The sequence below is a fragment of the Vulpes vulpes genome, chromosome 1, assembly GCF_048418805.1.
Source record: "Vulpes vulpes isolate BD-2025 chromosome 1, VulVul3, whole genome shotgun sequence".
Classification (NCBI taxonomy): domain Eukaryota; kingdom Metazoa; phylum Chordata; class Mammalia; order Carnivora; family Canidae; genus Vulpes; species Vulpes vulpes.
The window spans coordinates 13,498,277-13,514,909 of NC_132780.1; the positions used below are offsets into that span (position 1 = coordinate 13,498,277).

The 16,633-nt window shown below is 53.9% G+C and overlaps 1 protein-coding gene across 1 annotated transcript; it reads left to right on the forward strand.

Annotated features, from left to right (window-relative positions):
* The first annotated feature begins 1,006 nt into the window (after nt 1-1,006).
* LOC140597744 (paraneoplastic antigen-like protein 8B) lies at nt 1,007-2,999 on the forward strand. Its single transcript, XM_072747197.1, is given in 4 exon segments — nt 1,007-1,217; nt 1,326-2,105; nt 2,108-2,197; nt 2,200-2,999. Coding segments are annotated over 4 exon segments (1,881 nt in total).
* The last annotated feature ends 13,634 nt before the right edge of the window (nt 3,000-16,633 follow it).

A 16,633-nucleotide genomic window follows, 5' to 3' on the forward strand; every position in this document is an offset into this window, starting at 1 on the left:
CTCTGTGACTATCATAAATAAATAAAGAAAAAAATATTAAAAAAAAAAAAAGAATAGGCTCAAAACCAAGACTGATTGAAGTGTTATTCCTTTTGCAGGAATATGGGCAGGAATGAAACCTGGTCTCCGGGAGCTAGGCCTACGCACCCCCAATGATACATAGACCTAACAGGTGAGGCCTGAGTGACCCCCGGGACTCAGAACAAGGCTTGGACCCAAAAGCGAGTCTGGTACTCACACACTGTGTGAGGCCAGCCCCCCTTGACTTAGGCCTCCTTTCCTGACCTCTACCTGTACACAAGGGAGGCTGATTAAGACCGATGGAAGCCTGTACTCTCTCCAGGGGGCCCTTGATCCGCTGAACGATGCGGGTCTCCCTGATTGACGTCTCGCCGTCCCCTGTGAATTTTGACTTGTGTGGGCTCATCAGTGAAGGCGACCACGCTGCCCATCTCCACGTCCTCCTTTCCTGCGGCCCTTTAAGGGCGGGTCCTTGGACCCCAGCTCCAGCCCGCAGCGTTACCACGGAGACCCGGCCCAGCTGGGGGAGGGGCGAGCCCAGGCGCGCAGGCGTAGGACCCAGCAACCCCGTCTCAGCGCAATCCTCAGATCCGAGCTGTGGGTGAGCGCCCAGACCTGGCGCGTGCCCAGCTCCCCTCCCCCATGCTTCTCCAGGTGAACACAGTGGAGTCCTCCCCTGCCTATGAAAGGGGGCCGAGTCACTGAAGCCATTCTCAGGGACAAAGGTGGGAGCGGCCGGGCTGGAGCATCCCTGAGAGTGACACGTAAGCCCCCTGCGGATTCTCCAACAGCCCAGGAGAGGAGCGGGGGCATCAGGACAGGCTGCTGCGTCGGCGTCAGCGGGCTAGAGGCAGCAGAGGCCCTGACTCCGTAGCCCCACTTGCCACATTCACCTGAACCTGAACCCAAGACTGCGGCTCTTCCAGGGCAGGACTTGCACCCCGCACCGCGGCCCATGTCCTCCCCAGATTCCCCCTGCCCTGCGATGGGCGCCAGAGGGCAGCCTCACCATGGTCACCAGCCTGTTGCGGGACTGGTGCCAGGGCCTGCATGTGGACACGCACCGGGCCCTGCGGCCATCGAAGCCGTCTTGCAGCCAGCCTTCCTGCCCCTGGGCACCTTCAGGCTGTGGAACACCTGGGACCACAAGGCCAAGGCGGCCCTGGTGGAGTTTGTGGAGGACATCAACCCCGGGCGTCCCCAGGGAGATCCCCGGGCATCGACGGCTTCTGGAGGGTTGTGTGTCAGGACCCACCGAGGACACAGGGGTCCTGAGGCAGATGAGAGGCCTCCTGCTGGATGAGGGGCCCCAGCAGGCCGCAGGGCCCAGGGGCCCCGGGGACAGTGTCCCATCTGCAGCCTCGGCCTCCTCGGAGACCCGGGCCCAGGGCGCAGGGCCCGCTGCCAGGAAGGCTGGTCCCCTGCGAGGAGGGGCCGCCGGGACGCAGAAACAGAGGCAGAGGCAGAGGCAGCAGGGGGTCCCAGGGGGGCAGGCAGGCCGAGCGGGGAGGGCGGCCCACTGACGCCAGCCAGGCGGGAGTCGGAAGCCTCGGACGCCTCTGCCCAGGGCAGCCTGGGGGTCGTGCTGCAGGGGCCGGAGCAGGGCGACCCGAGCGAGAGCGCCACCGAGGCTCCGAGCGCGCTGTCCACCGCGCTGCACGAGGCCGCCCAGGAGCTGAGCAGGCAGGAGTGGGCCCTGCCGAGCGGCTCGCGCGCAGGAGAGGGGCCCCGCGAGTTCCTGGCCCTGGTGACGGCGACCCACGGAGCCGAGCAGGAGCCCCCGGGGCGGGAGGCCGTGGGCCCGGACGGCGGCCCAGAAGCCCCGAGACGCCGCGTCCCGGACCTGGTGGCCCTGCTTGCCGTGAGAGCCGCGGGGGACGAGGAGCCCGCCGACGGCGACGCTGCGGACGGCCCGCCGCGGCCACACGGGGAGCCCGGCGACGAGGGGCTGGAGCACCCCGAGTTCGTGGCCATCGTGGCCTCCACGGACCCGTCGGACCCATCGGCCCGGGAGGAGCTGCAGAAGATCGCGGCGGTGATGGAGGTCCTGGGCTGGAGCAGCGAGACAGAGCGGCCGGATGCGCTCCCCAGGTCCTCCGCGTCCTGGCCCGGGACGCCGGGGGAGCCCGCGTGCAGGTGGAGGACGCAGGCCGCCGGGTGGACGCCGTGGCGCTGCGGAGGCCACGCGCGACGGGAGCCTGCGGCTGTGCCTCTGCTCCCTGGCCGCGCCCGGGCCGCGCTCCCGCTCCCGGGGCGAGAGGGCGCCGCGTGGCCTCCCGGCGGGCTGGGCGGACGGCGACGGGGACGTCCTGGAGCTCGTGGCGCTGCTGGCCGCGCGGGAGGCCCGGGAAGGCGGCCGCGAAGGCGGGAGGGGCGAGGGCGCCCGAGCCGGCCGGGCGAGGTCCTGGCGCTGCTGGCTGCCCGGGGAGGGGGGGGCCGTGCGGGCGGCGCAGCGCGGGGAGCCGGGGCGCGGGCCGCGGGCGTGCAGGGAGCCGCGGGCGGAGCGGGCCCTCGCGGCCTCCAGGTCCCAGCGCGAGGCGGGCGCGGGCCCCTTCCCGTCGGGCTCGGGCGCACGCGGAGCGGGAGGCGGGGGGAGGCCGCGGCGGAAGGGCCGTCACTCCGGACACGCGCGCCCACGACCAGGCGGCCGCGCCCCGGCAAAAGAAGGGGCGCGCGGGCGCCGGGCCCACGGCTCGGAGTCCGCCCGGGGCAGGAAGGCTGGGCGCGGCGGGGGCAGCCCCCCAGGTGCCGCTAGGGGAGCCCGGGGCCGCGCGGACGCACCCCGGGCGCTGCCCCCACCCCCCCGCCCGTCCCCTGCGCCGGGGCGGCCTCCACGCTTCACCGGCCTCCCAGCGCCTGTCAGTCCCCGCCTCGCAGGTGGCGGAGCGACCCGGGGGAAGGACAGAGATGCGGGTGCCTCCCGCCCGCCGCGGCCGCAGGTGACGGGACGGGGTCTCGGGGCCCACCCCGGGGGCTGATCGCGGGGGTGAGCGCGGCCGCCGCCCTGGAGCAGGGGGAGGCCTCCCTGCCACACGGTCCTTTCAGGCGGTGAGGCCCCCGTCGTTCCAGACACCTGCTCCTGGCCAGCGTCTGTGGGCCACTGTCCCCGGCCCAGTCTCACGGGGCCTGGAGTCTGGGATGGAGCCGGGCCCGGCTGGGCCGTGGGTGTCAGCGTGGCGCTGAGGCGCAAAGGCCCATCCTCCCTGCCTGGGGGAGGAGATGATTCCCGAAGAGGAATCTGAGAGGCAGAGGCGCAGCTCCTAGGGGAGGGCAGGTCCTCTGGGAGAGGGGAGAGGAGGGGTGGGGAAGGGGAGCAGGGGAGGAGGAGGAAGAGAGGGAGGGAGCACCAGCCCTGCCTCCCCAGGAGCAGCTGAGACAAGTGACCCAGCTCCTAAGGCCAAGGCCAGGATCTGTCACTCAGGCTGCCCAGCCATTTCCAAAACTCTGAAGTATTTGGCACCGTTTTCAGGCACATGAGATCCAGATTCTGGCTTCCCTCCTTGGTGGTGCAGGGCAGCAAATGTCCAACAGGCCTGTGGTCTCCTTGCCACCACCCCACCACCCCCCTCACCCCCACAGCTGTCCCCCCTGTCCTGTAGCCTCACCAGCCCCTCAGCACTGGCCTGGGAGCCCTTGGCTTAAGACAACAAAAGGTTCCCCGTTTTCCCTCTGAGTGAGTTAAACATGGGAGGGGACCCTGAGGGGGCACCTGGGACTGGGCTGGTCCGGCCAGTGTAGGAGCTGCCCAGGAACTGGTGTGGAGAGGAAGGAGGTGGCCCCGGGGGTGGGGTGGGGTGGGGTGGGGTGGGGTGGGGGCTGCAGCCCAGGCCCGAGTTCTGCCTCCCCCCCGCTCTTGGCTCAGTGCTGGGGGGTCACTCCTGCTGTCCCAAGTGTGGCTGCGTCTATGGGTGTGGGTGTCAGTGTGTGGTTGGTGGACAGGACATCAGCCCTTCCTGTCCCTCTTAGCCTGTCCCCTCAGTAGCTCTCTCCACTGGATGCTGCTCCATGTCCTCTTGTCCTGGGGCTGTGTGTGTGTGTGTGTGTGTGTGTGTGTGTGTGTGTTTCAGCCAGTTCCTGTCCCCGGGAGGTGACAGGCCCATGTCCAGGAGGGCCCTCCCTCCATGTCTCAAGGGAGGCACAGGGGCCTGGGGGTGCCCTCACAGCCTGACTGGACTGCCTGAGCCCCACCTAGGTGCAGAAGCAGACTCAGGAGGTGCTTCAGCCATTCTAGAAAGTGCCTGCCTCAGGACCACAGGGACCTCCATGGGACAGTTACTGAGATCACCATGGAGTAAGCCAGGGTAGGCCTGGGCCTGGGGCTGGGGGAGGAAACCCCATCGTTCCTGGGGGGGCTAGCCCTGGGCTGAGTGGCCTCTGTGGATGCCTGGGGTGGGGAGAGCCCCTGCCATTGTAGGCTCCACTCCTTGTGCACCTGTCCGGGACCCTTCAGGAGAGTTGAACGTTCTGAGCTGGTGTCTCTGTCCTCTGGATGATGGGACAGGGGAGTGTCTGAGGTCGGGCAACATGCCCCACCTATGCTAATGGAAGTTCAGCCAGCACACCTGGGACCACCCTGTCACAGATTTGCACCCCATCTTCCTCCTGCATCAGTGACTGTACCCCCACCTGCTCACAGCCCCAGCATCACCTCACCCAGCACAAGCCTTATCCCCATTCTGTCTTCTCAGGCCCAGGACAGGGGTGTGTTTGTATTTGGAGCCTCCAATCAAGGCTGAGAATCCACCTGGATCCCTGATCCTTGGTGTGTTCTAGCAGGGATTTCAGCCAGCAGTCCTCTGATGGTGGGATCCTGGCCATCTGGGTTCCAAATATGTTTAGTTCACTTCTGCCTCCAGCCCACTTCTCCAGAAGAAGTAGAGTTAGTGAAAGAACTAGTCCCCTTTCCAACAATCACTAGCCAAGGGATCCAGATGGAAAGGGCCTTCCCCAGCTCCTGGTTGTGCACACTGACATAATTAATTAATTGAGAGTTCTGAGACTGGGTGGATACAGAGTGGAAGGTCTCTATGCCTGTATGGACCACCTAGAATCTTCCTTTCCCATTCCTCAATGACATCCTGGGCCCTGACAAATCACATTTGGTGAGAGAAAAGTCCAACCAATCCTGTATAAAATTCCCTTTCTGGGGCACCTGGGTGGCTCAGTGGTTGAGCACTTGCCTTTGGCTCATGTCATGTTCGGGGACCTGGGATGGAGTCCCACGTCGGGCTCCCCGCAGAGAGCCTACTTCTCCCTCTGCCCATGTCTCTGCCTCTCTATGTATGTGTCTCTCATTAATAAATAAAATCTTTAAAAATGTATTTTTAAAAAATGAAGCACAGGTATGGACTCTTTGGGCATGATTTGAGATAAAGTGAAAAATAATAAAACAAGCTAACAGAATGAGGATGACAGGTCATCTATCCCCCAGGGACAACCAACTCTGCTCCCAATGTACAAAAGTAACAGAGAATATTCCCCGAAACTAGGATGGGGCACCATATAGGGTTGGTATTGATCACCTATTGCTGGGTTGGAAATTGTCCCCAAGTCCAGCAGCTTAAAACAGGAAATAGTTACTATCTCCCAGTTTCTAAGGGTCAGGAATTTGGAGGCAGCTTGGCTGGACGCTTCTAGCTCGAGGTCTCTCTTGAGGTTGCAGTCAGGATGTGCCTGGGGCTGCTGTCATCCGAAGGCTTGTATGGGGCTGGAGGACAAGCTTCTGCAATAGAACATTCCCAGGGGCTGTTGGCTGGAGGCCTCGGGGCCTCTCTGCAGGATCCTTGAGCATCCTCATGACATGGCTTACCCCAGAGCAAGCGGTTGCAGAGGGACAGCAAGGAGGCCGCAAGGCCTTATATGACCTGATCTCCGAAGCCACACACTGTAGCTTCTGCCACCTGTTAGAAGTAAGCATCCATGTCCAAACCTACTCGAAGGGAGTAGAATTAAGCTCCACCTCCAGAAGGGAAGAGCATCAAAGAGTGGGTGAACACATTATAAAACCACCATACAAGGACACCTGGGTGGCTCAGTCTGTTAAGCATCCGACTCTTGATCTCAGCTCAGGTCTTGATCTCAGGGTCGTGAGTTCAAGCCCCACATTGGGCTCAGGCTGGGCATGGAGCCTAGTTGAAAAACAAAACAAATTGCCACAGAGACCTCTTTCATTACTGGCTCATTTTCTGCCTAACTCATAAAAATTAAAGCCACCTATGCATTGAGGGAGGAATTGCTCCCTCAGAAGTTCCTGGGAGAGAAATGGGCTAGCTGATTTTTCTCCATTCTTCATCCCAGCCCGTGCTCACACATAAGGATTTGGCTTAGAGCTAAGAGGAAAAAGGTGTGCAATGGGCTCAACGGAAAATTCCCCCTTTTCTGAATAGCACCTTCTGCCTATGTAGAAATCTAGTTTCTGCCCTATCTAGAGCTAGGGAACAGTGAGACAGGTAGTGAAATTACAAGCAGAGAATCATTACCAGGCAAAAAGGAAGCCCAGCGCACCATTAAGAAGATTTTCTGGGAAAAATCAGGGAATTTCCAACTAATAGTGGCTCAAACATAGCAAGAAAGCCAAGCAATGGAAGTTGTTGGAGTTGATCTAGCAGGTCAACAATGTCAGTTTCAGAGTCTGCAATATTCCTGGTCTCTCCTCATTGTCACAAAATGGTTGCAGCCACTCCAGCCATCATGTCCACACACCATGTCCAAAGACAGGAAGCAGGGGAAAGAAAGGAGAAAGCTGGGAATTTCTCCTCATTATGGGTGGCAACACCTTCTCCCAGAATTAGTCATCAGACCTCTTTTTATATCTCTTTGGCCAATACTGAGTTACATGGGTACCCTCTGACCAGAGTGGGGCTGATTAAGGTCAAGGAAGCTCTGGCTTATACTTGAACAAAATCTAGGTTCTGTTAGGAAGGGAGAGGGGTGGGGAATAGCTTTGTAAGGGGTAAGCACTAAACAGTATTGCATACATGCCTGGTTTATCTATTGCTGCACACCAAACTGCTCCAAAACTTAGTGTTAGAATCAACATTTGGGGATCCCTATGGCTCAGTGGTTGAGCGTCTGCCTTTAGCTCAAGTCGTGATCTCAAGGTCCTGGGATTGAGTCCCACAGGGAGCCTGCTTCTCCCTCAGCCTATGTCTCTGCCTCTCTCTGTGTCTCTCATGAATAAATAAAATCTCAGGCAGAGGGCAGAGGCTGGCACTTAGTCCTGCAGAAGCTTTAGCTGCTGTTGTTCATGAGATTATTCTCTGCATGGTGACCAGAGGGATCTCTCCAGGGCACAAGGACACCCGCAATTGCTGGAGATGGGAAAAAGACTCCCCAGTATGGGTGTTTCCTCCCCAAACTGAGTCAGGTCCGGGGAGCCTTGCAGAGTCCTGAGGTTTTCTGGTTACCTGGGATGCATCAGAAACCCCGATGATGAGCCACACACTGCAGGTACGTGGGCCACACACAGCTGGGCTCACAGACAAGCTTTCTTTGCCATACCGTGTTCTTAAATTTTTAATTCACAATATTTGCAAATCAAGTTCCCCACACCAACCTGCATTTCTGCTGGAACTGAGTCCTGGCTCCCCCTTCCGTGGGGCACACATCCTCCACTTGTCAGAGTCTCTGTCCTGCCCACGTCTCCTCCTCACACCAGCTGCCTGGTCTCTGTGGATACTTGAGTCTGGGAGCCCTGCTCTAGTGCAATTTGGAAGGCAGTATGGGATCAAACATCAGCCAGGGATGTTTCAGCTACAAGTTACAGAAAACCAAACTGACAGCAGGCATAAACGATAAGGATATTTCTTAGTTTCTTGATTAAAATTTTGGAGGAGAAAGGCTTCTGGGTTTAATTAGCAGGTCAAAGAACCTGGGTTCTTGGGTTTACAAGAATCCAGATTCTTCTCATTCCTCCACTTGTTGCCCTTTGCCTTCCTGGGGTTGTTTTGTTTTGTTTTGTTTTGTTTTGTTTTGTTTTGTTTTGTTTGCCTCATGGTCACATTATGGCTGCCAAGCCCCAAGCACCACCTTCTCATGTAACAGGCAAAAAGTGGGCACGTGGGGATGGTGACAATCCTCTCCTGTCTTGCTTCTCCGCTTTTATCCAGTAGCAAACGTATTTCCCAAAAGTGGCCAGCACGCTCAGTGGCCAGAACTGGGTCACTGCCTACCTGTGGCTGAGGGAGTCTGGGAAAGAAAGGATCGGGCTTCCTTCACCTCTTTAGTATGAGGTAGTAAATGGGAGAGGAGATGGAAGTGATTGTCCCATCAACATTATCAAGGACTGAGATGCACTCATGTCCACTGCAAAAATAATTTTTAAACACAGAGGTGGGGGTAGGGGGGCGGGGAGTGGGAGAGAGATGGAGCTATTCCTTCTCTCCTGCAGCTGCTGTGGGAGGGATAGATACTATTTTGCATCATAAAATCCATCTAGGGAGGGAGAAGAGGGTGGGGGGAAAGAACCAGCTTCAATGGGGACCTGAGTGGTTCAGTTGGATCCGGGGAGCCTTTGGATCTCATCGTGGTTCCAGCCTCCTGGGATTGAGCCCCATGTAGGGCTCTCTGCTCAGTGGGGAGCCTGCTTCTCCCTCTCCCTCTGCTTGTGCTCTCTCTCTCTGTCAAGTAAATAAATAAAATCAGAAGAAGAAGAAGAAGAAGAAGAAGAAGAAGAAGAAGAAGAGGAGGAGGAGGAGGAGGAGGAGGAGGAGGAGGAGGAGGAGGAGGAGGAGGAAGGAAGAAGACAGCCCAGGTGGCTCAGCAGTTTAGCACCACCTGCAGCCCAGGATCTGATCCTGGAGACTCAGGATCAAGTCCCACATCAGGCTCACTGCGTGGAGCCTGCTTCTCTTTCTGCCTGTGTCTCTGCCTCTCTCTCTCTCTCTCTCTCTCTCTCTCTCTGTCTCTGTGAATAAATAAATAAAATCTTAAAAAAAAAGAAGAAGAAAGAAGAAAAGAAAGAAAGAAAGAAAGAAAGAAAGAAGAAAGAAAGAAAGAAAGAAAGAAAGAAAGAAAGAAAGAAAGAAAGAGGAATCAGCTTCAAGAAAATGACAGATTGAGACCATCCCCAAAACATCCATCTTGTTTGCTGTGCAGTCAGGAGGCTCCAATTACCAACCTCCTCTGCTCCCTGTTCTTTTAAGCCTGTCCTTGGGAAGAATTTGAGCAAGAGTCTGGAAGACTCTCTTAGAAATTGTTGCAATATTTGAAGAAAAATGACCTCCCCAAGAAGCCTCCATTTCTGATGGGCTATCTTCCTTGATTATTCGTTGCCATAGTGATAATGAGTTCAAATACTCTTTTTCTTTTTCTTTTTTTCTTTAAGAATGAATAATCAGGGCAGCTCTGGTGACACAGCGGTTTGGCGCCTCCTGCAGCCTGGGGTGTGATCTTGGAGACCCAGGATCAAGTCCCCCGTGGGGCTTCCTGTATGGAGCCTGCTTCTCCCTCTGCCTGTGTCTCTGCCTTTCTCTCTCTCTCTCTCTCTCTCTGAATAAATAAATAAATCTTTTAAAAAATTATTTTAAAAAAAGAATAAATAATCATAGGTCTTCTCTGTCAAATCAGGCAAGGATCACTTCTCTTCCACAAACATGATGCAATTTTCTAGATTTGTTCTTCTTCTTCTAGATTTGTTGTTGTTGTTTTTTTAAAGATTTTCTTTATCCACCTTTAGAGAGAGAGAGAGAGAGTGCAGGAGCAGGGGGTGCGGTAGAGGGACCTGGAGGGAGAAGCAGACTGTCCCCTGAGCGGGGAGTCCAGACACGGGGCTCATCCCAGGGACCTGGGATCATGACCTGAGCCCAAGGCAGACGTTTAACGGACTGAGCCACCCAGGCGCCCCTAGATTTGTTTTGTAACAAAGAAATTGCAGGTCTTGGGGATCCCTGGGTGCTCAGCGGTTTAGCGCCTGCCTTTCCCTGGGGTGTGACCCTAGAGTCCCGGAATCGAGTCCCGCATTGGGCTCCCTGCATGGAGCCTGCTTCTCCCTCTGCCTCTCTCTCTGTGTGTCTCTCATGAATAAATAAATAAAATCTTTTTAAAAAGAAAAAAAGAAATTGCAGGGCTCCTCTCAACCGAGGTAACAGAAGCACAGCTCACGGCGGAGTCAGCGCGCCTGCTGAGGGCAATTATTACTATTAGGTCCAGCGCGCCATCTGGTGGTCGATGGGAGAACAACAGGACTCTGCGGTGGAAACCCAGTGTGGCGAGGGCGCAGACTGTTGGGGCAGTGATAGCAAAGCAACGCAACAGGTTTCTTCCTGGTGCTCTTAGACTTAGAGCCAGGACACCTGCCTACTTTGACCAACAGGATATGACACAAGTGACATTATACCAGTGCTGGATCTAGCTTTTAAGAGGAAAAGTAGCTTCCTTTTTTTTTTTTTTTTAAAGGATTTTATTTATGAGAGACACAGGGAGAGAGGCAGAGACATAGACAGAGGGAGTAGCAGGCTCCCTGCAGGGACCCCAATAAAGGACTCGATCCCAGGACCCAGGGATCACGACCTCAACCACTGAGCCACCCAGGTGCCCCATCTTAGTCTCTTAAAGCTGTAAGAGCATTGTGCTGTTGGAAGGCTCCAGAGAATCCAAGCTCCCAGCCTGTGAGTGAAGAAGCCAACTGGAAAATGGATCCTCCAAGCCCCAGCCACCTCAGCTCATGGTGCACAGAGCAGAGATGACCCCGAGCCCAACCCTTTTCAAATTCCTCACCCACAAAATCATGACTACTTAGGAAGAGAAACCACTACTGTGCTGCTTTTACAGAGGAAAAGACCAAGGTCCAGAGAGGCCCACGCAACTGGGAAGCACTGGGACCAGGATTGGGAATTGGGGACTGCCTGGCCCAAAGCCTCACAACTCTTTCCCACTACACTATTTAGGAAGAGAGATGGGCTTTGGGCCAGCACAGATCTGACTGAGGGCAGGAGGGGCCTCTGGGCCCTGTAGCAGCTGCCCTTCCTCTGATTGCTGCTTCCTTTAGAGGCAGAGTTTCTATAAAACAGGGTTTCTCCCACTCACCCTGATTTGTCCTCGTGCCAAAGGAGTTTATGTAGGAGAGATAAAAACCAAAGACCTGGCAACATTTTGGCCTTGCAGTTCTATGGGCTACTTGAAGACAAGTGACATTGGGGAAGAGGGTGTCACTCTCTGAATGGTACTTAAGGATCCAGGACCTGGCCTTGCCTTCCTCCTCCTCCTCCTCCTCCTCCTCCTCCCCCTCCTCCTCCTCCTCCTCCTTCTTCTTCTTCTTCTTCTTCTTCTTCTTCTTCTTCTTCTTCTTCTTCTTCTTTCTTTTTAATGAGTTACAAAAGATCTACAGATAAATCCACTGGGGCTCCTTGATGCAGCATGGCCTTGTGGTCAGGAGCCCTACCCTTGGGCTCACACAGACCTATGTTCAAACCCCCACTTTGCTACTACAGCCTCAAGTTTCTTTTTCTTTTTCTTTTCTTTTAAGTAATCTCTATGCCCAATCTGTGGGTCAAACTCACAGCCCTGGGCTCAAGAGTCACCAGCTCCACCGACTGAGCCAGCCAGGCGCCTCAGTGTCCTCATCTTTATTTTTTCTTAAGATTTTATTTATTTGAGGGAGAAGAGAGAGAGCACAAGCAGAGGGAGAAACAGACTCCCCACTGAGAAGGGAGTGTGATGCACTCAGTTCCAGGACCCTGAGATCATGACCTGAGCCGAAGGCAGGTCACCCTGCTGAGCCTCCCAGATGCCCCCAGAATGGAAGATTTTGAACACCCAGCATAAGCATGCCCTGGCTAGGCCCTGACCCATCCCTGTCCTCAGAGATGTCATAGTCCAGTGAGGGGGGAGGAGGGCACTAAACAAATGTATTGGGTATCTACTGTTGCATAACGAATTACCCCATAGCTTAGAGGCTTAAAAAGTGAACATTTATTATCTCTCCATTATCCAGTGGTCAGGAATCGGCCTAGCTGGGCACCTATAGCTCTGTGTGCCTCACAAGGCTGCCCTCTTATCTCAAGGTGGAAGATCTGCTTCCAAACTCCCCCAGTGGCAGTGGGCAGGCCTCAGGAGCCTGCTGGGTGCTGGTGGGAGGCATCAGTCCTCGCCTCTGGACCTCTCCATCCGGCAGCTCCCAACGTGGCAGCCAGCCTCCGCAGAGCAAGTAAGACACAGAGGGTGGGCGAGACAGAACCAGTCTTTTTGTAACCTAATCCTTGAAGCAGCATCCCACCCCTTTACCGTGTATTTGTTAGAAGCCAGTCCCGGTGTCCTGCCCACACGCATCCCAGAATCATGTGAATATCAGGAGGGGGGGTTCTTGGGGCCAATTTAGAGGTTGCCTATCTCGTGGACAAGGTGATCATCCATGTGACCAGGGCTCCATCTGGTGGGAAGGGATGGCAAACAACAAGGCATGTGACAAGATGGGAAGTTTTACTGGTAACAATTTTTCTTTTGAGATTTTATTTATTTCTTCATGAGAGACACAGAGAGAGAGAGGCAGAGACACAGGCAGAGGGAGAAGCAGGCTCCACGCAGGAAGCCTGATGGGGGACTTGATCCCGGGACTCCAGGATCATGCCCTGAGCCACCCAGGTGCCCCTCCTGATAACAATTTTGATTCTATGGTTGTGTCGTCAGAAAAAAAACACAAACGGGCAGCCCAGGTGGCTCAGCAGTTTAGTGCCACCTTCAGCCCAGGGTGGATCGAATACCATGTCAGGCTCCCTGCATGGAGCCTGCTTCTCTCTCTGCCTGTGTCTCTGTCTCTGTCTCTCTCTCTCATAAATAAATAAAATATTTAAAACAAAATAAATTTAAAAATAATAAAAAAATAAAACACAAGCTAAATTTGAATTTTGAAAAAGAATTTTCAGTATCAGTATATCCCATGTAACATGTGGGATATACTTATACTAGAAACAACTCATTGAACATCCAGAGAGGGGCATCCAGGAGGCCTTTGGCAACTCAAGCCTAGAATTCAGAGAGAAGGCTGTGTGATACGCAGAATCCTGACCCCCAAGAAATACCCACATCCTAATCCCTGGAACTCATGAATGTTATGCTCCGTGGCAAAAGAAAAAGAATGTGCGGCTATGTTTAAATTAAGGCTAGTGGATATGGAGAGATTTTTTTGGGATTATCTGCGTGGGTGGGCCCATTTCCACCACGATGGAGGCAGAGAGCATAGTTAAGCAGCCACAAGCAAGAGACCCCAAGGCCACCCCTGGAAGCTGGAAGCTGGAAAGCCTGCTGAAGAAGCAAAGAAAAGCCCTGTGGGCACTTCAGTTTTGAACTTCCTTTTTTTTTTTAAGATATTTATTTATTTGTTTGTTTGTTTATAAGAGGCACAGAGAGAGAGGCAGAGAGACAGAGGGAGAAGCAGGCTCCTTGCAGGGAGCCCAATGTGGGACTCAATCCCTGGACTAGGATCACACCCTGAGCCAAAGGCAGATGCTCAACCACTGAGCCATCCAGGCGTCCCTGGTTTTGAACTTCTAACCTCCAGAACCATGAGACAAGGCACTTCTTTTGTCTCAAACCAGCCGGTTTGTGGTACGTGGTGGTTACAGTAGCCCTAGAGAACCAATATGATAAGGAAACAAGGGTACAGGGTGGGGGGGTGATGAGGGAAGCAGAGGCCGGAGAGGAAGATGCCACCCTGCTGGCTTTGCAGGTGGAGAGACCACTGGCCAAGAAGGAAAGCAGGTGCCTCTGGAAGCTGGAACAGGTTAAGAGGTGCATTCTCCCCTGGGGCTTCCAGAAGCAACAAGGCCCTGGCAGCAGCTAAAATAAGCTCCCCACGACCCGTGACCGATTGCTATGCTCCCGAACTGTAATAATACCTATGCGTTGTTTTAAGCCGCCACATTTGTCACAGGAACCACGGGAAATGAACACAGCAGGCTGAGGACCAGGGTGCAGACAGGAAGGGGCAGGTATGAGAGAGAGAAGCGTAGGGGGGAGTGTCATCAGGCGGAAGGGTAAAGTGGCATCAGGGCCTGGTCCCAGGGCACTAGCCACAGAGGAGCCAAAGCAATCAGAGAGATAACACAGACATGAGGGATAAGACCCAGGGGGCTGACACCTGTCACTCATTAGGCAGCACAGAGCTCTCACTTCTCAAAGCCACCTCTGTGCCGATGGCTTCCCGTGGCGCTCTCCCGCCCAGCCCCGTCACCATCACCGTCACTGTCACTGTCACCAGAGCCCCAAATTCCATCAGGCCTTGGCTGCGCTTACACAGAAACCACAGGCTGCAGGTTCCAAAGGTATAACCGACCAGGAGACGTGAATGGAGAGGCAGGGGACACTGTGTCCCCCAGGATGATGTGATAAATGTGCTGGTTCGACTGTGAAAATGTAAAATCCACAAGACCAGCACTTGTCTGCTTAACTCACCCCTGGGTTCCTAGAGCCTAGAACCGTAGGTCTCAAACTGGGTGATCATTCCAGGACAAATTCGACAGTAAGAGCTTTCTGGTTGTGATGGTTGGGGTCAAGGGCAGGGCTACTGTCATCTAGTGGGTGGGGGCCAGGGATGATGCTTAGTACACACACACACACACACACACACACACGAGAATAACCCCGCAGAACAACAGCCCTATAGATGTCCGAGTCCTAGTCCCCAGAATTTAGGAATTTGTTAGGTGACACAGAGAAGTGCTTAAGGTCGCAGACAAAATGAAAGCCTGCTGAATCAACTGACCTTGGTACTGAGGTCATCCCGGACCACCCAAGGGTGCGCAGTACCCTCTCGAGGGCCTTCAGCTGCCGAGACCTAATGGGAAGAGGGAGAACCAGATGGGCAGCAGGAAAAGGTTCGAGCCCACTGTTGCTGCTTTGAGGATGTGGGAAGGTGCCACGGGCTGAGGAAAGCATGAGGCTTCTAGAACCTGGAAAAGACAAGGAGACAGATTCTCCACTAGAGGCCCCTCAGAAGGAATATAGCCCCACCGACACCTTGATCTTAGCTCATGAAGGCCCATTTTGGATTTCTGACCTTTACAAGTGGAAGGGAGGGGCACCCAGGTAGGTCAGTGGTTGAGCATCTGCCTTTGGCTCAGATCGTGATCCAGGGGGCATGGGATCGAGTCCACATCAGGCTCCCCACGGGGAGCCTGCTTCTCCCTCTGCCTGTGTCTCCGCCTCTCTCCCTGTGTCTCTCATGAATAAATAAATTTTTAAAATCTAAAAATAAATAAAAGTGGAAGAGAGGGGCACCTGGGTGGTTCAGATGGTTGGGCATCTGTCTTCAGCCCAGGTTATGATCTCCCGGTCCTGGGATTGAGCCCCACATCAGTCTCCCAGCTTAGTGGGGAGTCTGCTTCTCCCTCTCCCTCTGCCTCTCCTTGTGCTCATGTCCTCTCTCTCTCTCTTTCTCTCTCTATCCCTGTCTCAAATAAATAAATAAAATCTTTTTTAAAAAATAAAAATAAAAGTGGAAGAGAATAGAGTCACCACCCTCCATCTGTGGCAGACACATTCCAAGACAGCCCCCAGCGGATGCCAGAAAACACAGATAGTACTGAACCCCAGATATACTGTTTCTTCCTATCCATACATACCTGTAATCAAGTTTAACTTATGAATTAGACACAGTAAGAGATGAACAGCAATAAGTAACAATAAAGTAGGACAATTACAACAACATTCTGTAATAAGGGACGCCTGGGTGGCTCAGCAGTTGAGCGTCTGCCTTCGGCTCAAGGCCTGATCCGGAGTCCCGGAATCAATTCTCACATTAGGCTTCAGGCTTCCTGCATGGAGCCTGCTTCTCCCTCTGCCTGTGTCTCTGCCTCTCTCTGTGTGTTTCTCATGAATAAATAAATAAAATCTTTTTTTTAACTCTGTAATAAAAGTTATGCAAATGTGGTCTCTCTCAAAATATCTTTTTTTTTAAAGATTTTATTTATTCATGAAAGACAGAGAGAGGCAGAGACACAAGCAGAGGGAGAAGCAGGCTCTGCTTCTTATTGTACTGGACTTACTCTTCCTCTTTTGTGTGTGGGTGTTCCAATAAAAAAGTATTTGTGAACACTGAAGTTTGGATTTCATATAATTTTCTCATCACAGAATATTCTTCTGTTTTTTTCCGAGCACTTAAAAACAGATAACCATTCTTTGTTCCTGGGCAGTAAAAAAAACAGGCAGCAAGCCAGATTTGGCCTGTGAGCTATGGCTTTCTGACCCCTGACCTAGGATATTAAGTATCAAGAAGGCAGGAACCTCGCTCATTATATCTATTATTATTATTATTATTATTATTATTATTATTATTATTATTGGTTTTTTCAGGCGGGGGAGGAGCAGAAAGGGAGAATCTCAAGAAGGCTCCATGCCAAGCGTGGAGCCTGATGTGGAGCTCTATCTCATGATCCTGAGATCATAACTTGAGCTGGACACTTAACCGACTGAGCCACCCAGGCATCACTCCCCCATCCTTTAAGTTTTTTATTTTAATTCCAGTAGAGTTAACATACAGGGTTATATTAGTTTCAAAAGTATCACTCTTCCTCCTCTTGGGATGACGTGAGCCAATAAAATGTCCAGGTGATGAGACGAAGTGAAGGGGAATGAGCTAGGCACGTGATGTAATGTTAGGCTACTCTTGACCTCCGAC